General features: G+C 47.4%; 1 protein-coding gene across 1 annotated transcript in view; it reads left to right on the top strand.

The window, feature by feature from the left end:
• SHROOM3 (shroom family member 3) overlaps positions 1-24,097 on the top strand; it is a 278,644-nt gene that overhangs the window by 233,916 nt on the left and 20,631 nt on the right. The window contains 3 exon segments of the mRNA XM_028505677.2: positions 8,064-8,195; positions 13,672-16,894; positions 22,104-22,177. Coding sequence (XP_028361478.1) covers positions 8,064-8,195; positions 13,672-16,894; positions 22,104-22,177 — 3,429 coding nt within the window.

The following is a 24,097-nucleotide window of genomic DNA, read 5'->3' on the forward strand; positions in this document are numbered from 1 at the left end:
CATTGTCCCTTCTGTGTTAATTTCTCTGCCCCCAGCTCTTTGCATGGTTGACCATTTCTTATCACTTGGGTTCAGAGGCACTCTCAAAGACGCTGTCCCTGACCCAAAGCAGTAACGTCAATCACACTCCCACATTACCCAGTTTTATTTCCTTCAGAGCCCTTATATCCTGTTTATTTGCTTCCTTGCTTATTGCCTGCTCTGCCCACCCTACCTTATTCTACTGTGTATTGCTTAGAAGAGCACAGGCTCTGACCACAGATGCCTGCATTGAACATATCAGCTCCCCCACTATGCTTGTGACTACGGACAAGTTGCTTCATCTCTCTTCCTTACCTCATTTTCTCATTAACTGTCCTGTGTCACATGGATGTTTCAAGTTCAAGTGCCTAGCATGGTACTTGGTATTTAGCAGGCACTCAAATAATTTTTACATGAATAATATCCCAATTCTGTTTAGTATTTTTTCTTGCACCCAAGACTCCCCAACAAGACTATGAACTCCTCAAGGCCCTGTGTGACCTCTAGGAGCTCCAACTGTAACTCAGCAAGGTGGGAGGAACATTATAGGTGATCGGTGAATACTGCTTGAAATACCTGAACTGCTTTACTGTAGATTTCTCAGACATATGCTTTGCATTCCTGAATCTCTCTGTGTTAGGGCAAAATCACTGAGAAAGGACACTGTGTCACTTGCTAGTTCCAGTTCCACCCGCCTGCCCATCCCACGCAGTAAAGCTTCCTTGTCTGTGTGGTTAGGAATGCAACAAGAAGGCTTTGTTTCAATTACACCCACAGACCAAACGTGGTTTGCTCAATTTAAAAATTAAATCGTCTCCTGACTCATTGATATGTTCATGATGTAACACACTTCAGGAAAATATTTCCTTATCTTCTTAAAGATCAAAGTGATCCCAAAATGTAAAAGCATGCTATGCTCTTCAGGAATGCTTATTAAATTATTTGCATCATTGGAAAAGCCAGTAAACAGCTGCTTGCCTTTGGTGGCATATCTCAAGATACATGAAATATATTTTTAAAATGAGAGGCTATTTTAAAAATACTTTGCTTTTTAATAGGGTAATACACATACGTGGTACATAGTTCTAAAGTTAAAAAAGGAAATTCAGGGAAAATTAACTTTTCTTCCCCACAGGCAGTCACTGTTTCTAATTTCTCAAGTATTCTTCCAGAAATATTATTTTTTCTTTTAGAAAGAGGGGATGGGAGGGAGAAGGAGGGGGAGAGAAACATCGGTGTGGGAGAGACATCGATCGGCTGCTTCTCCCATGCTCCCAACCAGGGACCTGGCCCACAACCCAGGCATATGCCCTGACGGGGAATCGAACTGGCAGCCTTTTGGTTCACAGGCTGATGTTCAATCTACTGAGCCTGGAAACACACCAGCCAGGACCAGAAATATTCTTTACATTAACAAACATGTGGGTGATTATGTATGTTTCCCCCCACATACTGAAGGGTACTGTACACACAGTTCTGTACCTTATTATTGTCATTCAACCATGTATTTTAGAGATATTTCCATATCATTATGTATAGAGTTACTCCATTCATTTAATAGCCACAAAAATATTCCATTATATGGATGCACCACACTGACCTATCTCCTACTGATGAGCATTTAGGTTTTTTTTCATTTGATAGTTGTGTTATTTTAAAATTTTTCTTTTGGGCCCTGGCCAGTGTGGCTCAGGTGGGTGGAGCACCGCCCCATAACCAAGCACACACCTAGGTCGTGGCTTTGATTCCCTGGTCCAGGCATGTGCCACACCCCTTCTGGTCATGCATGGGAGGCATCCCGATTTGTGTTTCTCTTTCTCCCTTCCCCTCTTCCTGTGAAAAGCAATGGGGGGAAAATGTCCTCAGGTGAGGATAAAACAAACTTTTCTTTGAAGTTTTTGTTAGGTACTGCAAAGTTGCTCTTTGTTTAGGCTGTGCCTGTCTGTATTCCCCCTAGAAGGGTATGAGAGTTGGTGGGCCACATTTAGGTCATCTTTTTCATTGTTTTTGTCACTTCATCACTTAACTGTACATTGGAAAGACTCTTATAAAACAAACATTTATCACTGAAGCCTTTTCTCAACGTGTTCTGTGGCCAAAAGAAAGGGTGTTGTTGGGGCTTGGGGTTTTTTTTTTTTTAGGATTTTTTTATTTGTTTCAAAATCACTGCTCTTAATGTATTAGACCTGTGAAGAAACCTGCTAAACTCCACCCCACTCCACCCCACCCCACCCCACCCCACCCCAGGGCAAACAGTTACCAACTTCCCAAGTTGGGTTCCCTATCTTAGCATTGCTCCTAAAGGACAGAGACCACATCTTGGTCATTATTCTTTTAAATATCTCTAACCAGTTCCAACTCTTCTAGCCCTCATCTACTATGTCCCTTGAGCCCCAACCCCCCATGTCATTGCCTCACTTCTCTCTCTCCTAGGCTTCCTCATGAGAACAGAGGACCCTGGGTGTGAGGTCCTTTGGACTTGCCTCCCTTTCATACCGTGAGCGTCGGTAGCTTCCCTTCTCCCTTCTTCCTGTCCTGGTGGATCTGGCTTTACTCCCACACAAGGTTGTGCCCTCCACCTGCACTCCAGAATGCCATCCTGCTTCCTCATGAGTCTTAAGGAGTGTTGTCCTTTCTCTGTCCTGTACCTTCAGCTATGGGTGTGCTCATTTTCTGCCTCATAAACTTGCTCATACTTCTCATTGTTTAAAACAAAACAGCTAGAACAAAACCTTTTCATTCCCCAGTCCCTTCTACTACCTGGGTTCTTTCCTTCAGAGCCAGGTTTTTGGAGGGGGGGGAAATGGCCTTGCTGTCTCCACTTTCTCTTCCATTCACTTCCCACCCCACAGTCAGGCTTCTGCCCCATCACCCCGATGCAGAGGCTCACTAGCTGTCGAACCCCGTGGACATGCATGTACGCTCATCAGGCTCACCTCTCCATAGCAGTAGGAGCAGTTGACAGTTCCTCCTCCCTATTCTTCCCACTGGGAATCTGTGAAGCTCCCATACTCTCCTGGTCTCCCACGTGTTTCTCTGCAAACTCCTGTTTGGGCTTCTTCCCCAGCTCCCCTTCCCCTGCATTGTGAGAGCTCTCAGAGGCCCATCTTTAAACCACTTCCTTTGTCTTCTGATGCATTCTCCCCAAGTAACATATCTTTTCTCAAAGGCCATGCATTTTGTGACTCCTAAATTCCTATAAGCAGCCGGACCTCAGCCCTCAGACCTCACTGTGGGCTGCACACCACGTCGAGCGTGGCGCGAGTGCCTGACATCTGCATGCCCACTCATTCCCTCCTCCCTCTCGCTGCCTGCCCCATCTAAGAGTTCCCCGTGTGGATGAATAATACTACCATCCTAGAAACCTAAAGGCCATCCTTCCTCCTCAACTATACTCTCTTCCACACCACCTACATCCATGCGGTCACTAGGCTGGGTGGGCATTTTGCCTTCTCAGTGGCTTTAAGATATATCATCTCTTCAAGTTCACTGTCACTGCCCCCTTGCCCATCCCTCATTATCTCACCCTGGCCACTATAATAGCTGCCAATCCTGTCTCTCAAGTTTATTCTCCTTGTTATTGACAATATCTCCCTGAATCTCAAATTTGAACATTCCCATCCTGGCCAGTGTTACTGGTGACTTCCAGTCCCACGGGATACTGTCCAAACCCCCAGAGGCATGTTAAGATCTGGCCCCTCTTACCTCTTTACCTTCACCAGCTGCTCTTCCCCTTACTCCTTTGAGTTGTGTGCACTGTGTGCTTGCAGGTTTCTATGCATTTGTCATGCCATTTCTTCCACCTGGATGTCCTTCCCTGTCTTTTCCCACCTCTTTCCACCTGGAGAAATCTTATGTGGGTTATTTAGTTAAAAGCGCAGGCTTCTTGACCTACTACTAGGTCAAAAGGTGCCTACTACTAGGCCACAGTGCTGCTACTCTCCTCTCTGAGGAACCAGTCTCCTGATTATGGAACCAATCACCTTGTATTCTAGTGGTTTACGTGGCTGTCTCTTCCATGGCCCTGTGAATTGTTTGGGTCTGATGGTACTTTGTTATTCTTTGTAGTCCCAGTGCCAGCATAGTGGCTGATATTACAGAAAGCCTCTGGATATCCCCTGAATGATTGGGAAGGAAACTGAGGAAGGGTCTGGATAGCTTACATGTGAAAGAAAGCCTTGCTCTTCAAGGCACAAAGAGAAATTTCCTTCATCTAACCTAGGCCAACAGCTCCATTGGCCTTCCTTGTGCTATGCATGGTATCTTCTGACACTTCAAAAAAGACTGATTTAGAACTTCCAGCGAAGTGTCTGATCCTTCATGGTGGAAGTCCGATAGGAAGTCTGGGTCTCTGTATCGTGCTCTGGGCACCTCATCTGTTCTCTTTGGGATGTCCGATGAGAGGGCTGCTCCACAACTGCCGAAGTTCGGTGAACATTGTCTGCCTCTTCCCGTCCGTGACTGGAAGAGGGATCTTCGTGCTTAGAGCCTGTGGAACCTGTCGGGGCCTGTTCATTTCCCTCGGGGTCTTTCCAGCTCAGTGTGGGCAGATCCCACCCGGGGGAGGAAGCCTCTGAAGAGGCAGCCTCCGAGTCTTCCCGTGCAGGTGCGAGGCGGGGTTTGCTCTTCAGCTGTGTCCGTCACTGCTCCAGGCCAGTGCCCAGTCTTAGGACTAGGATCCCAGTACAGAGAGGGGTCCTGCCGAACATGGGGCAGGAAGGTGACACTTTGTTCTTTCTGCTACGTCTTTTCTGTGTCTTTTGGACCCATTTGGAGTATTTAGAAATGTTACCAGTTGCCTCATGAAAAAGAGACATTACTTTTTTAAATTAAATTCTGGGGGTTTTTTCCCCCCTGTATAATTAATAAGTAACATTAATTGAGTGCCTGAAGTCATTGTAAATGGGCTTGAACCCTGACTCTGGGACTAGGGCTGTGTGATCTGGGCCAGCGCCAGCGGGGCCTGGGGCAGCAGGAAGGATTTCGAGTCACTGGGAAATAAAGCAGGAATCCAAGTCAGTGAGAAACTGGGGCTCTAGGGCGGTGGCCGGCTTTGAGGAACTGGTTGAAGAACCTGGTTTCTGGGGAGGTAGGTGCCCACCGTCAAAGCATGCTCACAGCGAGAATGCCACACCGCTGAGACACTGAGCCATTCACCCAGAGCTCCCGGATTCTTCCTTCAAGAAGAGGACGGATTGAACTTTAGGGCAGTGCTGAACCTGAGGTATGGGTTACCTGCGACCTGCTGTGAGGATTAGAGAGTGATGGGGGCAAGGAGACGGGTGAATTGTAATATTGGCTTTCAATGTCAATCTCTTGGTTTTGCACCCTACTTCCTCTCTTTAGCTCAGCTGTACTCCTGCTTCCTTCAGTTCTTTCCTCCTTTCCAGGTGGGCGGGGTCTGGTCCCACTTGGCCTGTGCTTACGTCTCTGACCAGACGTCACAGCCATTGCCTCGCAGGCATGCCCATGGTCCTACAGGCTGTGACCAGAGGCCTAGACCAGCCTCTGGCATAACTATATCCTCTCGGTCTCTCACTGGGGAGCTCTTATTGGGGAGCTTTAGGTGACTCACCACCATCCATAGTTCCTGCCCACTCCCCTCTCTTCACCTCTCCCTCCGCGTCCTCCCCTTTCTGTCCTACACTTTAGCTCTCTCTGATCGGCTTGTCTCCCCAGCCTCTCTAGTCCTCATCAGCTCACCAGCAATGAATGACTAAGGACAATCGTGCTCATTTATTGTACTCTTACTGTGGGCCAAGTACAATATCTCATTGTTAATCTCACAAAAGACACCATAAATAGTTTGTTATAATCTGCCTTTCACTGATGAGGAAACTCAAGTGGTTAAGACTCTAGGCTCCTTCGATGAAATACATATTTATTGACCGACTGCTGAAAATCTCATGCATTTGTATCCCTTGCGCTACACAATTCTATCACCATAGCCTCTCTCCAGAGAGTTGAAATATATGTATTTTCTTCAAATCATTCTCTCTTTTGGCACGTCCTTCAGTGTCTTTCTTATACATCTTAAAGTTATGTCAGATTAAAATGAGGTTAACCCAGCCTCTTTGATGAATGTCTTCATTTTTAGATGAACAAAGGCTTATGGTGAAGTGACTTACACAGGGTCACGCAGCAGGCTGGTAACAAATTCAAGGTGAGCACCCAAGTCTCCTGGCAGCTGGACTACTATTATTCTGATACACTTAGGACTTGGAATTTTACTGGCATCAGGGGAATGATTTCTCATTTACATTACAAAAGCCGATTTTTTTTTCACAGGAACATATAGGTAGACATACGTACAACTTTATCTTCACATCAAAGTGGATTCCTGGGTTTCCTAAGTGTTGGTAAACTGCAGAAGAATTCCCCTCAGTCCTACAGTTCAAGAGTTTTCACTGTGAAATGTCTGGCAGCTCACCTCACTTTTTGCCAAAAATAAAGCGCAGCCACTCTCTCCAGACTCTGACCTTCTAGAGCAGTGCAATCCTCCCTCCCAAATCCGCTCTCCAGGCTTGTGGTCTGAGGGACGCCCACTTTTTCCCATTGGTTTTGTCCATTCTTTGTGTTATAAGGGCAGGATGTTTTCAAGTTGAAGTCATTGACTTGCAAAATGAGAGACTGCTTTGGAGAGCAGCTTGTCCTTTAACTGCTTATGTAGCTTCCAGTAGTGTCGCCACTGAGGTAGGTAGCTGCTGGTTTTTATGTAGTTCTTAACCAAGACATTAAAATAACAGCACAATTCCAGCGTTAGGCTGTGACAAAGGACTTCACAATCCCCAGGAAGCTATTTTTCTTAGGAGGTGGGGAAGAATCATTGCTCCTGTCTTTTTTTAATTGAATTTATAGGGCTGACTTTGGTTAATAAAATTATATAGGTCTCAGGTATACAATTGTATAAGCCATCGTCTGTATATTGTACTGTGTGTTCACCACCCACGCCAAGTCTCCTTCCATGCTCCTGTCTTTATGTATTGTTCAGCTGAGGCCAAAAAAGACCAAAGCCACTTAGTGTGCTCTAAGTTAATAAGGCATAATAAAATGTTAGCATGTAGGAAATTTAGGTGAAGGTTATGTGGGAATTCTCTTCCCCCCAGCTTTATTGAGACAGAGTAGATACGTTGTGTTGGGAAGTTTAAGGTGTACAACATGTTGATTCGATACATTTATAAATTGCAAAAGCGATTACCCCCCCCCCCCCAGGGTTAGCTACCACCTCCATTCCATCATGTAGCTACCATTTCTTTTTTGTGGTGAGAACATTGAGGATCTATTCTCTCAGCGACTTTCAAGGATATGATACAGTATCATTAGCTATAATCACCATGCTGTACATTAGGTCCCAGAACTTGTTAATCTTTTAACTTGAAATACGTTTAACTTGGCCAAAATTTCCTGTTTCTCCTACCCCCCAACACCGGGTTTTCTGAGTTTGTGTTTTCTTAGATTCCACATGTAAATGAGATCATACAGTATGTGTCGTTCTCTGTTTGGCTTATTTCACTTAGCATAATGTCCTCGTTGCATCCATCCGTTGATGGACACTTAGGTTGTTTCCATGTCCTGGTTGCTGTGAGTAATGCCTCAGTGAACATGGGGGTGCAGCTGTCTGCGAGATCCTGACTGAGATTTCTTTGGACATAGAACCAGAGGTCAGGGGCTGCTGGCTCATGTGGGAGTTCTGATTTTAACGTTCTGAGGAACCTCCATACTGTTTTCCCCAGTGCTGTATCAATTTTCAATTTTCATTCTTACCAACCGTGCATGAGGGCGTATGGGGGAGTGCTTCACATTGAGTTTGCTACATTTTTATATTAGTTTGAAATTGTCAAAGTAAAAATAAAAACATTAATAAAGCAGAGAATATCAGTGGCTAGTTAGCGAAATATGCACTACTTTCCACTATTTACTTGATTTTCTCTAACCCCTGAGGAAAAGGATACAGCAGTCATTTTCCAAATGCATGAACGCATTGGTGAAGACACAGCTGAGAATGCTGCTGATGTTGGGGTCCCTCTCCTGTGTCTCCCCAGGCGCAGCGAACCTGCAGGCCGGCCTCACTCTTGGCATTCAACAAAATTTGGGGAGAACCAGCCCAATGCCAGCATGATGCAAATATCTCAGGGCACGATTGGCACTCCTTGGCCCCAAAGCTACCATTCCAGGTAAGTGGCCAAAGCTGACACCCAGGGGTTCCATTCCTCCAAGTGTCCTTGTTTCCTGAAAGGACATTTTCTTCTGTTTTGAGAACATTTTTTCCGTTCACCCTGAGTATTAAATCTTTCCACCCACGACCTTCCTATCCTCTTAAAATTCCTAATGTGTGTACAACTCATCTTCAGACCCTTGGCTCGATGGCTGTGAAGCAAGGACAGAGTTATTTTGAGCACTGGCTATTTGAGGTATTATTTATTGGGTCTCTTGATCCTCAGACATTTCTCAATTACACATAACACTGCACTAGAAAAACTGACAAACTTCTTCCCTCAGTACTTAACATCCTTTCTGCTTTAGTCAACTGTGACGGGGGCTGGGGGGGGGAGGCGCCCAACCAGGTCAGGATCCCCTACGTTTACTGCAGACTCGGAACCCACGCAGACTGGAGTTTAGCTTCTGATCCCAGGCAGTCGGGCTCTGTGGCTTTTTCACTCTTTGGAAGGACCCGGTAAGGATAATGGTAGAGAGGTTGGGGGCCCAGGGAATATGGATCCTGCACAGAAACAGGATGCAAGTGCTGATTGGGGGGGAGGGGGACAGCCGCTGAAAGAGTTACCTGACTGACTGACCGGTGACGGCGATGCGTGTGGCAAGGCCAGCACTCAGAACCCTCAACACTCACGCCTGGTCAAATGAAGAGCCAGACTCAGACCTCTCACTGGAGGACACGGCTCCCAGCATATTGGGGTAGGTTTCAGGCCATAGGAAGAGAGAATGTCCTGGCTACCCTCCTTGTTACAGAACCCCCGCCTCCCTTGCCCATGTCCCCTGCAGTAACCCTGAAAGAATTCACTCTGACAGCCACCTGTGCTCGGAGAACAGGTCCCCTGCAGGACCCTACCCCCCCACGCAGGCATAGTGATTCAGCTTGGTGGGCATGGGGGTGGCGAAGGCCTTTAGCAGGTTAGATGCGGGGGATGAACAGTGTGAAGAAGGACAGTGTAATGGTGAGGTACCTGGGTTTTTAAGGCAGATGCAGGTTTAAATCTCAACTTCACCTCCTGTTGCACGAGCCTGGGCAAATCGTTTCACCTCTTGGATCCTGGTTTCCTCATCTGTAAAATGAAATTAATACTATGTGTGTCAAAGGATCATAGTGGAGGTTAAACAAAGCAACATGTAAAACATTTAGTGTAGTCCCTCAAACATGATAAGCACTCGATAATTGTGATAGTTCATCATTAGGCCAAAGGCTTATCAGAGGCACAGTGAAACCTGGTAATAAACTTCAAGGTTAATGCTATAAACCAGCACACATAAAATGCCAGTGGGGCCCTTTGGAGCCTCCTAACCTTAGGATGCCCTAAATCTGAAGTCATACTGCAACCTAAAAACATGCTGACCCAAAGGCAGAAACAAGGCTACTGCCATCAGTGCTGGGAATACCTGATGATAGATACTATGGTGCTCTCCGAGAGGTCTCGGGAGTACAGTGGACTTGGCATCGGAAGTGCAATATTCTTAAGGCTGCACTTCTCTGCCTCCTGTCTCCTCGTCCCCATCCCCATCCCGGCCTCCAGAGGGGTTTGGGCAGGTGGAGCCACCTTTACTTTACCCCCAACTCGGCCGCTCTACTCCAAGCTTCAAAACAGCTTCCCCCTGACACGGTGACTCTCAGCACAAAAGCACGGTGTAGGGTACAAGGGAGAAAGAAAGGCGCAGATGACCCAGAGTGTGACAGACGTGCGGATTCTCTTCTGCCCCAGCACAAATCATCCACACTTTGTGTTCATTCCATGTTCACTCCATGCCTTGGGCTCGGAGCTCTGGCCAAGGGCTTCACCCCCGAGTCGAGGCTCTGCTCAGAGGGTCTGACACCGGCAGCAGTGGGTGAAGAGCTGCGGGTGCATTTCTGAGGAGCGCAGTGGCATCTAGTGGTCTAGTGTGCTGAATCAGTCTGCTGGCATCCCTCCGACAGCCTTCCTTTAGTTCCAGAAACCCAACCTCAGTCCTGAGTTTATGCATCTGTTTCTCATTAAGAAGCAGGAGCATGAGGGAGCTCAAGGGAGGGGGAGGAGCAGGAGCAAGGAGAGAAGAAGGGAGAGATACAAAGAAAACTGAAGCCTTAACTGTCTGCGAGCTGGTTTCGGTCTGGATTTCACTGAAATTGTGTTGCTGCTGCTTTCTGTCAGACCTGCCCCTACCTGTGTGTTGCCCTGCAGAAATCTCACACAGTGGGCCCAAAGTGTTTGCAAGAGACCTGGAAAAGTCTTGTAGCCCAGTCCCCTCATAAGAGGATGAAATAACAGTATCAAAATACTCAAGTACCTGTACTTGTTCATCGATTTATTCATTCAAGTGTGTACTGAGAACCCACTATGTTTCAGATGAACAAGACATAAAAAGCCCCTACCCCCCTATAACATTGTCTCCCAAGGTGTGTTCCCCGGAATAATAATCCACTAGATGCCCCCTGGAAAAAGTTTCTAGGGTCCAATAGGTTTTCTTTCCTGTACTGTTGTTGTTGACACTACTGCAAATGTCCCCATTTCCCCCTCTTTGGCCCCCTCCTCCTGGCCCCCACTCCCCCTGCCCTCTGGCAGTCACCACACTGCTCTGTGTCACGGGTTATGCAGATATGTTCTTGCTGTACTTTTCTTTCAGAACGTCCCATGAACAATAGTTTATTGAAGACTCAGAAGTCTTGCAGTAAATAAAATTGTTTAACTTATTTAACCCAGGATTTTCAAAACATAGTTGACCATCTGAAGAATTCATCTTCTGTAAGCACGCTTTAGGAGATGTTTTCATGCACGTGTTTGGTGCACTTTGCTATCTATGTTTTCAGCGTTTAGTAAAAATACTCCTAAGCACACAAAGCAGAGTAACATTATAAGAGTGCATGTATCTACCATAGAATTCCCACTTTGTCATTTTTGCTTCAACTGAAGCCTCTTTCATGTAATCAAAGGAATGTGATGTCATGTCAAGTACGGTAAGTGCTATGAAGAAAATAAAGTGGAGTGACAGGCGCAAGGAGAGAAGAAGTGCTCTGTAGATAGGAAGTTCCAGGTGCTGTCTCATGCAGAGACTTCAAGGAGAGAGTGAGCCAGTTAAAGAGCCGTTTATGGGATGGGAACAGTGAGCACAAAGGCCCTGAGACTCTGAGACGGGAATACACTTCCCAGACTTGAGTTAGTAAGGAGGCTGTCATGCTGGAGTGCTGTGAGCAAGACGGGAAGCAATAGAATCCGAGGTTGGACAAGGAGCCAGACCCCAGTAAGGACTCTGTCAGGATGCATTCATCTCGACGGTAAGGCTGTCTCTGTATGGGACTGAAGACCTTCCTGCCAAGTTCCTCTTACCCACCATCAGGAGTGCGATCTTGAAACAGAATGACACAGGGGATCAAAATGACTGCTCCCAGAAAGTGGTGGGAGAACTTGCTTCCATAGGGGGGTGTCAGGGCACTCAATGGCATGGCATATGTCACCGGCCAACTTCCCTAGTCAGCTTGGGAATGGGAATTCTGAACGGGCAGTGCCCTCTGTGAGCAGCAGGGAAGAGCACATCATAGTCCTCATTTCCACCTGTGTTGAGTGGCCGATGTTTCCTTTAGCTACAGGAGGGATCCCATTCTGACCTTGCTCTGCCTAGCTAGAGACGCGTATACCAGTGATTTCATTCCTTCTAGACACCATCTATATTTTGAGATATGTTAGCAACCACATTTCTTCCCACTCAGTAGTGAGTGTTTCAGTTAACCCATCCATTTATTCACTTGAATTTTTAAGCATGTTCCTAAGTTACATCTGAATTAGCTTCTCAGTAAAAGACTGCTAAGATTCTCTGCAGTTGGGAGGATTAAACAGTCTACCACCTACATGGAATTGATGAGTGAAACAGCTCTAATGGGATCTACTGCTTCCATTTCCTCTCAGGGCATTTGCTCTGAATCTTCTGTTGCAGGAGGTAAGGGGAGATAAGTGGTTCACATGGGATTATCCTCAACTGAACTACGTCATGTGCATTTTTAATACGGCTTCTTCATTTAGAGGGAAGTGGGGGGTGGTACAATGGCACAATCCGGCATGAACATAAACCAGCTGTGAGTGCCGGGCTGTGTCACTAACCTGGCTGGATCCGGAGCTGCTCCCTTCCCCTCTCCCTTGCCTTTGTTCTTGTCTCTCTCAAAGCAGGATGCTCCATTCAGTTGACTTTTTCTGATATAGAAAAGTTACATTCTTCAGGTCAGTTGCTAAAAATGTAGTCTTCTTTTCTTTGAATTCCAGCACCTGTTCTGACTCAGAATATGGCCCTTCTAGTCTCTGGCCATGCACTCTGGAGACAGTCCAGCCATAAAGCATCGTCACATATTCAGCCACCAAGACACCATATTTACTTACATGAGATGTAGAAATACAATCATAGCTCCATGAATTAGTGTGTATGTGCCTATTCATGTAAAAATGGAAAATCTTAGGAAAGAACTCCTCGTGATTTATCCTTCTTTAGAGAACAGTGCGCCACAAACATTTCAATTATGGAGACTGCTGTTTGAGTTTTGAACCACTTAGTCCTTCCTGTATGCCCTCCCTCCCCCCACATGCTGGACAAAGTATATTTTGAGTTTATAATTAAAGCTAATTATAAGTAATTTTGTTTTGAGACAACACCAGGTTGAGCACCATTCCCCCTCCCCCAAGCTAGGCTCTGAGAACCACCTGAAAGAGTTCGGACGGTCCTGCCTCCTGCAGGTGTGAGAGGCTGTGCTTGGGCGTGGAGGTGCCATAGGTGCAGGACTCCCGTGATTAAGACTTCTCATAAAGCTTCCCCTCCTTCCCCCTCTCATCAGCTTTTTCTGACTCTAATTTCTCTCATTCAACTTTGTGTTTAGCTTTCTCTCTACAAACAAGTTGTCTCCAGTGCAGTCGATGTTCCAGGAAGACTGCCAGGACATAAAGCCTTCAGTTCCATAAAAAGGAAAGATATCAACTAAAAATGTATACACGTGCACAGTCTCCCTCACCCATTCACATGCCTAGACACTAAGCTGTTCCCCGTCCCACAAATAGCCCCAAGAGACACAAAATTTCAATGCCAATCACTCTTCCTCCTATGCCTCTCTTCCTTACTCCCCCGCCTTCATTTCTTGGCACACGCAGTCATTTCCAGCACACAGCAAATCACATCAGTGTGTTGCCCATGCCCGAAGGCCACGTGGCTTCCTCTGCACGCCCCGTTCCTCCCCTTGCAAGCCGAGGTGATTAATTGGAGGCACACAGAGGTTACAGTGTTGGGCAATCACTCCTAGTGACAGCACACAGGGAGGCAGAGCGAGGTCCAAATATGGCTCTTTTCACCCACCCTTCCAAAAATCGAACATCTTGTACCAGAGTACATTTATAAGCTGAGCCCTGTTCCTAAGCCTACTGAATGATAACAGCTCAGCGGTGCTGACTGCTTTGCCTTCCTTTCTTCTAGCTCCTCCACAAGTGACCTCTCCAACTATGACCATGCTTATCTGAGGCGGAGTCCTGACCAGTGCAGCTCCCAGGGGAGCATGGAGAGCCTGGAGCCCAGTGGGGGGTACCCACCCTGCCACCTTCTTTCCCCTGCCAAGTCCACCAGCAGCATAGACCAGCTCAGCCACCTCCATAACAAGAGAGACTCGGCTTACAGCTCCTTTTCCACCAGCTCTAGCATCTTAGAGTATCCACCCCCTGGCACATTGGGCCGGGAGCGTTCAGGCTCCATGGACACCACTTCTGCTCGAGGTGGCCTCCCAGAAGGGATGAGGCAGGCGGACATTCGCTATGTCAAGACAGTCTATGATCCCCAGAGGGGAGTCTCAGCAGAGTATGAGGTGAACTCTTCAGCCCTGCTTCTCCAAGGGAGGGAGGCCCGGGCCTCAGCCGACGGTCAGGGCTATGATAAAGGGCATACTGTTCCTCGGGGCAAGGGAGTGCCACCCCCATCCCGGAGCCAGCAGTGCCCCAGTTCCTCGGAGACTGCCACTGACAACTTGCCTCCTAAAGTGGGTGCACCTCTGCCCCCCACTCGGAGTGACAGTTATGCAGCCTTTCGTCACAGAGAGCGGCCCAGCTCTTGGTCTAGCCTTGATCAGAAGCGGCTCTGCCGGCCTCAGGCTAACTCTTCTGGCTGCCTGAAATCTCCCTTCGCAGAGGAACCACTGCATACTGTGCTAGAGAAGAGTCCAGAGAGCAGCCCCCCCGTGAAGCCCAAGCATAATTACACTCAGAAAGCCCAGCCTGGCCAACCTCTGCTGCCGACGGGCATCTACCCCGTACCTTCCTTGGAGCCCCACTTTGCCCAGGTGCCCCCACCCTCTGCAAATAGTAACGGCACGCTTTACCCTGCACTGGCCAAGGAAAGTGGTTATGCGACTCCTCGGGGAGCCTGTGACAAGGTGGCCACCCTTGATGAGAATGGAAACCAAAATGGATCTAGCAGACCTGGGTTTGCCTTCTACCCAGCCCTAGAACATGACTCTTTGTCCCCAGTGGAGAGACCACCTGAAATCTCAGCCAAATGTGTCCCCTACAAAGTCCATTTCCCTTCCGTGCCTGAACATGAGGAGGATACCCCCCTGAAGAAGCACATCACACCTCTCCAAGGCAACAGCCCATATCCTAATGAGAGAAAGAACACCCACAGCAACAAACCGTCTTGTAATTACCACAGCCGCCAATCCCCTCAGGCTCAGGCCTGGCAAGTGGGGGAAGACAAGAGACCTTCCCGGCCCTCAGAGCCTTGGGAGGGTGGTTTCCAAGAAGACCACAATGCCAACCTCCGGTGGGGGCTGGAGAAAGAAGGCCTAAGCCAGAGCCCATCAAGCTACTTTGGCAAGACCAAGTCAGCCTTCTCCTCTCTTCAGAACATTCCTGAGAGTCTAAGGAGGCAAAGCCTGCAGCCAGGAGGGAGAGTCCAGGACGGCTACCTGGATGGCTGCCCCACCTGTGTAGTCAACACCAAGACAGAGAACCCTGGAAGGAAAGCTGTTCCAGATCACAGGAGCCATCTGGACAGGCCGGTTTCCTATCCAAGGCCTGAGGGCAGAGTCAGTGCTCTGGGCTCTTTCCACCTTTCAGACCCAAGGTATGAGGAGCCGCTCTCCCCACCCCACCAGCAGACATCCAGTCTGGGCCGCAGGAGGCTCAGCTCCAGCAGCACCTCAGCTCTGCAGGGCGTCCAGTACGGGAAGCCCCACTGCTCCGTGCTGGAGAAGGTTTCCAAGATTGAGCAGAGAGAGCAAGGGCGCCAGAGACCCCCAAGTGTGGGCAACTCCATTCATGGCTGTAACTACAGACCCAGCAAGATAGTCTCAACTTCTAGTACTTCTAGGAATGACTTCGAGGAGACAAAAGCCAATATCCATTTTTCCGAATCCATCGAACCCCTAGGCAATGGGGAGCACCACTTCAAAAACGGGGAGCCAAAGTTGGAAGAGATTTCCTGGCAGCCCCGTGGTCAACAGCTGAAGAGGGGCGCCGAGGGCAGCCGAGGCTCCCCACTCCGAGGCGGTGAGCCCCCAAGCCGGGACACTCGCCTGCTCCGCAGCCAGAGCACCTTTCAGCTCTTCAGCGAGACCGAGGAGGATGCCAAGTGGAGGGACAACAGGCCGAGCACCCCCGAATCGCCAGTGCTGGATGCCCCCTTCAGCCACGCCTACCGGAACTACATCAAAGACGCCCAGTCCCGAGTGCTGCGGGCCACCTCCTTCCGACGCCGAGACCTCGAGCCTGGGGCTGCCGGGGGCTCCAGGCCCTGCCGCCCACGACCAGCCTCGGCCCACATGGGACTGCGGAGCCCAGAGGCCCCAGCATCCGCCTCCCCGCACACCCCACGGGAGCGCCACAGCGTGACCCCCGCCGAGGGTGACCTGGCCCGGCCTGCGCCCCCTGTTGCCCGAAGGGGACCACGCCGACGCCTGAACCCGGAGCAGAAGAAGCGCTCCTACTCGGAGCCTGAGAAGATGAACGAGGTGGGGGTCTCAGAAGAAGCGGAGCCGGCGCCCCTGGGTCCGCAGCCCAAGGGGCTGCGTTTCCCGGAGAGCTCGGTGGCTGATCGGCGCCGCATCTTTGAGCGGGACGGCAAGGCCTGCTCCACGCTCAGCCTGTCCGGGCCTGAGCTGAAGCAGTTCCAGCAGAGCGCACTGGCCGACTACATCCAGCGCAAGACCGGCCAGCGGCCCGCCTCTGCCACCGGGGGCGGCCTCCAGGAGCCGGGGCCGCCGTGGGAACGAGCGCAGGGCACCTACCTCCAGCCCGGCCCCGCAGCGCCGGAAGGCCCGGGGCTCACCTCGGCCTCCAGCCTCTGCTCACTGCGGGAGCCAAGTCTGCAGCCCCGCAGGGAGGCCCCCCTCCAGCCACCTTCAGGGGGCAGTGGGTCCCCTCCACGTGGGTCCCGGGATCGCAGTAGCTCCTTCGCTGGCGGCCGCCTTCTCGCAGAAAGGCGACATGGGGACCAAGCCCCGAGGGAGCTGCTTTGTGGAGCTAACAGCGGTGGACCAAAGGGCGCCCAGAAGGTGGACAGGACCCCTAGGGAGCCCTCCTCGTGGGTGGCTGCCGCCGGGAGGGCCGGCAAGTCCATGTCTGCTGAGGACCTGCTGGAGCGCTCGGATTTCCTCGTGGTCCCTGTCCACGTGAGGTCACGGTCATCGCCCACCACACACAAGAAGCTCCAGGTGAGTGCTGCTGGCAGATCCTAGGCCTGTCCTTTGGGTCCTGAAAGCTGTGTTGTCACTCCCCTAAGCCCTCTTCTCCCTCCAGTTCCTTTTACATGCAAAAGAATAGTAGTTGTTTTCCAGAGAACATTTCTTTCTCAGTGCCCCTACCTGATAGCCTTTCAGAGATAAAGACAGATATTAATATAGTTTGTTGTATAGATGTCTTAAATAGATACATATAGCCTATATAGATATCTTTATATATGTCCGTACATGTGTATGTGGATATATGTATGTGTGTGTATATAACATACATATTATATATGATTACTTCATTTTAGGAAGTCACTCACCTCTCAATGCAGGAGTGCATGGTTAGGAAAAGTTAGGGATTATTTTTGTTTGTTTGTCCTTTGCTTTTCTCTCTTTTTTTACATGAAGGAATAGGGCTATCTTGGAGTTTTAAATGTTTTAGCTTTGCACCCCCTATGTTTCTGTTGGACTTTTGCATTTATAAAATAGAATTATTGACTTTGAAAGGATATTGAGTCCCAGGCCCTCAGCTAAGTATGCTTTACATTTATGATCTCATTAATCTTCACAATAACCCTCTGCGGTGGAGTGTATTGTCCATAGCAAACACGTGTCTCCCTGACTCCCACCTGAACTCATTCTGTGCACTGTCCTCCTGAAAAAGGAGAATCAGGGACATTTAAATTCTCACAAAAAGGGTTTTGTAATAAAGATTCCAAACTATGCAAAGACTGTGAAGTGCTTTCCACTGGAAATTCCAGGCAGAGCCAGGATAGAACCAGAGTGCCCTGACTCCTAGGAGTTTATCAACTTCCCTAACTCTTAGTCCATCCTCATGTTCCACATTGTACTGCAGATCAGTGGCATCCCTCATGGTTCCCGTCCCACCTGAGGGGATACTAGGATTCACATATATGTTAGCACAGCAGAGACTACCCACTCATTACCCCTTCTCAAATTCTGTTTTTCCTGGCAGCGAAGCCCATCATTCAGCGAGCATTTGTACAGCACATTAGTATGAAAAGCACTGTATTACGGGGGGTGAAGGAAAGTGAGTGTCATGCCTTTCTGGGGTTCACAATTGAGCAAGGAACGTGCTCCTAAATATAAATAGCCAGCATGACTGGTGAATGCTTTGGGAGCAATGATAAATAATGTGCTATGGGAGGAAAACTGAGGGGATCTCAGCTTCTCTTGAGGGAAGTGGGATTTGACCCAGGCAGGACGTTGACAGAGGATTGGAGATTGTGTGTGAGAGGCACTATTTGGAGGAAGCAGCTTCAGACAAAGAAAGATTCAGTCATTATTGCCTGAGAAGTCTGTTTGTAGCACTACCTCTGAAATACGCATACACACAGCCTTCTGAGAGAAAATAGTGTGCCCTCCCAGGTATTTCCTGTTCAGAAATATTCAGAAATACTTTCTCCCCCATTTAAACTCAGGCACACATAAAAATCTATAGAGACAATCCTCCGTAAGACTGCAGGAGCCATTTTCCTCCCCCTCAGAATGAACAGAATTAATTTCCACTCCTTATCCACTGAAACACTGTATGTATTTATATTTTATTGATCTTAGAGAGAAAGAAAGGCAGGGAGGAAAGGAGGAAGGGGAGGAGGGTGAGGAGGAGAGTGTGCGTGAGCTCGGGGTGGGGGGCACGGGGAGAGAGAGATTGAGATTTGCTGTTCCACTTATTTATGCATTCATTGGTTGTTCCTTGCATGTTCCCTGATGGGGGATCAAACCTGCAACCTTGACATATCAACATATCAAGACAACACTTTAACCAACTGAATTACTGGGCCAGGACACTAAAATACTTTTAAATCTGTGTATGTAACATGCAATCCCAGCGAGTTTTATGGGCTTCAGTTATTTACTGCATAGAAGAACAATCATATTCTTCATTTTGCTCCCCATGTTCTAAAGAAAGCAGAAATATTAAGGCAAAAAATAGATCCTCTTCTGTTTTATATCCCCCACTGGATCTCATTATTCTCCTAGGGAATCAGCTGGACACAAATGTGATTTCACCTTCCCTCCACAAAATATTTCTCAAACCTGGTAAACTGGGATATAGAGCTAAAATGTAGATTGTATAGATTCCGCCAAACCCAATCACATACTTTATATTATTTGAAAAACTTTTTAGAAAGGCAAGTCTGAGGCAGATACCGGCCAGCAGTATCCATGGCCGCTGCAGATGCTCAAGGTATGAGAGAAATACACATGGAGTACCGAGTCCCGTGGAGGCATAGGGACAGAACGGCCACTTCCTCAAGGGGGGAGCACCCCAAGCCACTGCCTGAGTCGGCTTTTATTAGGAACACAGATGCAGTTTGTTGGTTACAGTCTGGCAAGGAAGATGAAACAGGTAGATAACTTTCAAAGAGCTAAAAGGGCTCATGCTGAGTTGGGGTCTTATCACCTAAAAACTATAGGACCTGAAGGGCCAGTTTCATTTCCTGCCCATGCCTTCATATTCTAATTAAGAGTGTCCTCCAGCGAGGTAAGTTTCACAGGTTCTTGCATATTCCCTGCTTTAGGTCTAATTACCCCAGGAGGTCCAGGCTCTAGTCTGGACTGCACTGCCCCTTATCAATTGCCACAGGCCTGAGTCGGGCAGAGGAGACAAAGGTAGCCAGGAGATTTGGATTTCTCACAGGCAGAATAAGGACTCAGGCTTGTCAAAGCCGAGGGGGCAGGGGTCGATCACCCCCTCATTTCCACAGCCCCCTGAGTCTCTCCCTGAGGGCCTACCCATGTGATCATGCCTGTCTAAGGTCCATCCTCCTCTGAGGAATGTTACCTGTCATTGGCTAACCAACCAAGCAATGGGGGCCAGGCAAGGAGCAGTCAGCACTCCTGCCAGGGACACAGGTTCGTTTCCTTAGTGTCTCTTACTCAGCTTTAGCTATGGGGGGTTACAGCTCCTGAGACCAGGCAGGGTGGACCCCAACACAAGTCAATACAAAACATTATTTAGGCACCCTCATCATGAAGAGAGTACCATATTTAGATAGTATTTAATTTGGGGAATATGACACCAGAGGAAGAAAAAATTTCAAAATAAAATACTTTTTCTGTGCTGCCCTGCTCCTACGAATTCTGAGAGTAGGTTCCCATCCCCCAGATTGTAACCAGTGCCCAGGCCGTGTTCTTGAGCCTCCCTCTCCCATCCCCCCTGCCCAGCAGCCTTGCCTGCCCTGGGACCGGAGCCATTTTCTTCACACAGCCGTCATCTACCTTATTTGTAGAGCTAGTAAAAGCAAAACACAACTAGTCTCACCACAGAATGACTATGGTTATTTCAAAATATCATGTTCTTTTCTTTTCCTTGAAAAAAAATCCAGGAACTTTACCGTTACCCTAAAGCTTTGGTGCGGGCGTTAAAATAAGGAATTTTCTTGTCTCAGCTTTAGAGGACTCCATGAAATTGAGCCGGTAGAGACCATCTGCCTGAGTTAAACCCAAAACGGGTGTCTGTTTCTGGTGCTGGATCAGTCCAGGACATCCTGAGCAAATGCTCCTGGCTCCTCCTAGCCAGATGCCAACAGAGCAGGATTTATAAGCTTTGGACAAGGATTCAGCTCCTTTGCAAAAGTTCTGAAGTGAGGACAGTTTTTGCCTCCAAAACAAGTCAGCATGGAAATCAGCTCCTCTGTGTATGAACATTGATTGCTGGGCCTGAGACAGTGACTGCAGAGGCTGTCACCACTTGTAACCTGAGGCCTAATCAGATACTGAGCAGGCCTGGGCCTCTCCGCAGGCGGCTGCGGTCCCCTCTGAAACATGCAGCCTCCCATCACCTGTCCTTTAACTTCTGCTCATTTCAACGGTATAATTGCAGAACAAATAGATATTAATGGTGGACCTGAAGGGTGCAATACCTTCTTCCTTTTTTTTTTTTAGAGACTTTTTAAAGTAGCTGGTTCCTGCAGAAAAATATTCAGACAGTTCTGCATTAGAGGGGGAAATTTGCACCTCTTCATTACATGGGCTACAAAAATAAACCTGTGAAGAAATAAGGTTCCTGGTGGGGAATTTTTTCCTCAGATGCTGAGTCAGAGGCTCCTCTGGTTCTCACTGTGTTTTCAGAGACCTTTGTTTCTGATACGGAACACATCCACCTTGTGGTGGTGAGAACCACCACTAACAACTCTAGGCACATAATTGAGGATTGTAAAGAATTTAGCAGAGTGCCTGGCACATAGTAAATTCCCAGTAGGGGGCAGCTGCTACTCCTAATAATATTCAGGCATTTGTTTCTTCTTTGTGCCTACTACATCGGTTCTGTTCTTGTTATTAGTCCCTGTACCACTGGCTGGGGGAAGAAAAGAAAAAGAGGGGAGAAAGCAATGAGCTCTTTGGAAGGATGAAGTGGTTAAATAATTGCTGAAATTAAGTTTAGAGATAATGTATGCATTTAAGTGGTGTCCTCTTTGTCCCCTAGTATCATAAATAATAGAGAATTCAATGGTTTGTCATCAGTAGCAACATTGTCTTCCTCAGGGACTTATTCATTGTTCACATGGGCCAAATCTTACGACTTCTACTATCAAAAACTGACCTAGGACCCTTTCAGGAAAACAAAATTACCCTCATTAAAAAGGAACATGTCATGACTACCCAGAAAAGGCTCAGAAATATTGATGTTACATGTGGTTGAAGTGTTTTCCCCAGAGAGAACATAGTTCAGCTTGCTTACACACCAGATTCATATCTTCTGGAATTACAACTGAGAATATTTGAGATTTTTGCTAAATTCCACACGCTATCCTGTCATCTCCTATGTTTCCCTGTTGCTCTTTCAAATGGTTGGCCCTTTGAATTGATTTTCATCATTATATTTCAAGGATAGCATTTGTTTTGAACCCTGGAGATAATGATCAGATTTCTCTTGCTCAGGAAATTCCCTTGTTTGTAGAGGCATCTGGTGAGACAGACTGAGGTTGAAATCCCAGCTCTGCCACCAGGGTGCTGGGGAGGCTAACCTCCTCGGGCCTGCGTCCTCAGCCGTGTGGTGGGGTTAGTACTACTTCCTGGGGCCTTGAGGATGAAGTGGGGTAATATGGAAGAGTGTCGCTATGGTGCCTAGTGATAAACAGTAGGCTTCCAATAGCTGTTCTTGTTCCTGCCTCCACTCCCTTGGTAAATTTGTTAGTAATATTGCTGTGCCTTTCTTGTGTTTTAGGATATGCTTTTGGGAGAAAACAATGGCTTTGATCTTGTGAAGGATCCATGTCACTTGGCTGGCCCTGGATCCAGGTACGTACATGTGTGTCTGATGCCCTCTGTCTCAAGGATGCTGCTGGAGTTCCATGTTTCTGTGCCTCTGTACAGGAAACTGAAATGTGATATAATGATGTTTCACTGGGCTGTGGGGAACATTTTTGTTTATAAGTGACTTTCTTTAGGAATGACACTTACTCAAAATAGGTTTTGAATGCATGCTATCAAGGCAGTGTTTGACTTCTAGTAAGTGTAGCATCGGAATAGTTCATGGGCATGCTCTTCTCAAGCTTATCGCTGTCACACACGGGGCCCCACCTATGTAGCTGACCTCCAGTTCTGTGCACAAAGGTTCGGGTCTGCTGAGTAAAGTGCTTGGAGGAGAATGAACATTTCAGGAACAGCTTCACACAGGGAGGCAAACCCACAGGAAGCAAAAAAATAAAGCTCCAAAATCATAATTTCTAGGCACTCAGGGATAGAAAATTTTGAAGTCATTTTAAAAACTAGCATCAAAATCATTTCTCCTAGATAGCAAAATATAATGGACAGCTTTTTAGAATTTTCATTTTTCAACTATTCACTCGGAGCTGAATAAGTAGAAAATTCCAAAGAGAGTTTTCTCTGAAGCACATGCCGGCATGTGGTTGTCGCACAGCATCACAGGGCTGTCTGCTATAACCTACTTACTCCTGAAAGCACATTCACACCCTCCCTACTACCTTCCACATTTTAAAGCCAGGTCCCTTATTTTTCTTATGTTTCATTCAATCATTGTTTCCCTCTTTTTCTTTATTCACTTTCTCAATAATGCAACCTAATGCTGTCACTTAGAAGCAGCCCACGTGGTCAGGAAGTGAGTGTTAAGTTACCTGCTTCGCTGCCAGGAGAGCAGCCTTCCATGGTTACGTGCTCCTGCGTCTGTAGCTGGGCCTAACGTGAAGAAAGGATTCAGCGTGAGGCTGAGGACTTTGGTTAGTTTGAGTGCATTAATTAAGAGCTAGAGACCAAGGAAAACTGTAAGTGAACTAGGGGACTGCCAAAAGAGAACTGAAATCCAAGGGGAAACTAAACTCAACCACAAAAAATCAAATAGCTCGATTACAGAAAGGACTTGAATAGACCTTCTCCAGAGATGGTAGTCAGATGGCCAACAAGCATATAAAAAGATACTCCAGGTCACTAATCTCCAGAGAAATACAAATCAAAACCACAGTGAGATACCACTTCATACCCTTTATGATCATTAAGATAACTGGTATTTTAAATACATACATACATACATAAAACAAGTGTTGGTGAGGATGTAGACAAATTGGAAAATTTATGCTCTGTTGGGATTGTAAAATGCTACAACTGCTATGGAAAACAGGATGAAGATTCCTCAAAAAATTAAAAATAGATCTACCATATGACCCAGCAGAACCATTTCTGACTATGTATCCAAAAGAATTGGAAGCAGTGGTTTGAGGCGCTATCTTCACACCCGCATGCATAGCAGCATTATTCACAATAGCAAAGAAGTGGAAGCAACCAACCCAAATGTCCATCAGTGGAAGAGTAGCTGAACAAAATGTGGTATGTGCATCAGTGGTATTATTCGGCCTTAAAAGAAAGGAAATGCTGACACATGCTACAACATGGATGAACATGGGAAATGTGATGTTAAAAGCAATAAGCCAGCCACAGAAAGACATATTCCACAATTCTACTTACATGCGGTATCCACAGTAGGCAAATTCACGGAAACAGAAAGTAGAGTGGTGGTCGACAGGGCTGAGAGAGAGGGAAAAGAGGAGTTGTTGCTTAATATGTACAGAGTTGTAGATTTGCAAGATGAAAAAGTTCTGGAGCTCTGTTTCACAATGACATGAACTTAACACTACTGAACCAAGCACTTTAAAATGGTTAAAGTGGTGAATTTTGTGTTATGTGGGTTTTACCACATAAAAAGAA

This window comes from Phyllostomus discolor, chromosome 1 (genome assembly GCF_004126475.2).
Source record: "Phyllostomus discolor isolate MPI-MPIP mPhyDis1 chromosome 1, mPhyDis1.pri.v3, whole genome shotgun sequence".
NCBI classification, from domain to species: Eukaryota; Metazoa; Chordata; class Mammalia; order Chiroptera; family Phyllostomidae; genus Phyllostomus; species Phyllostomus discolor.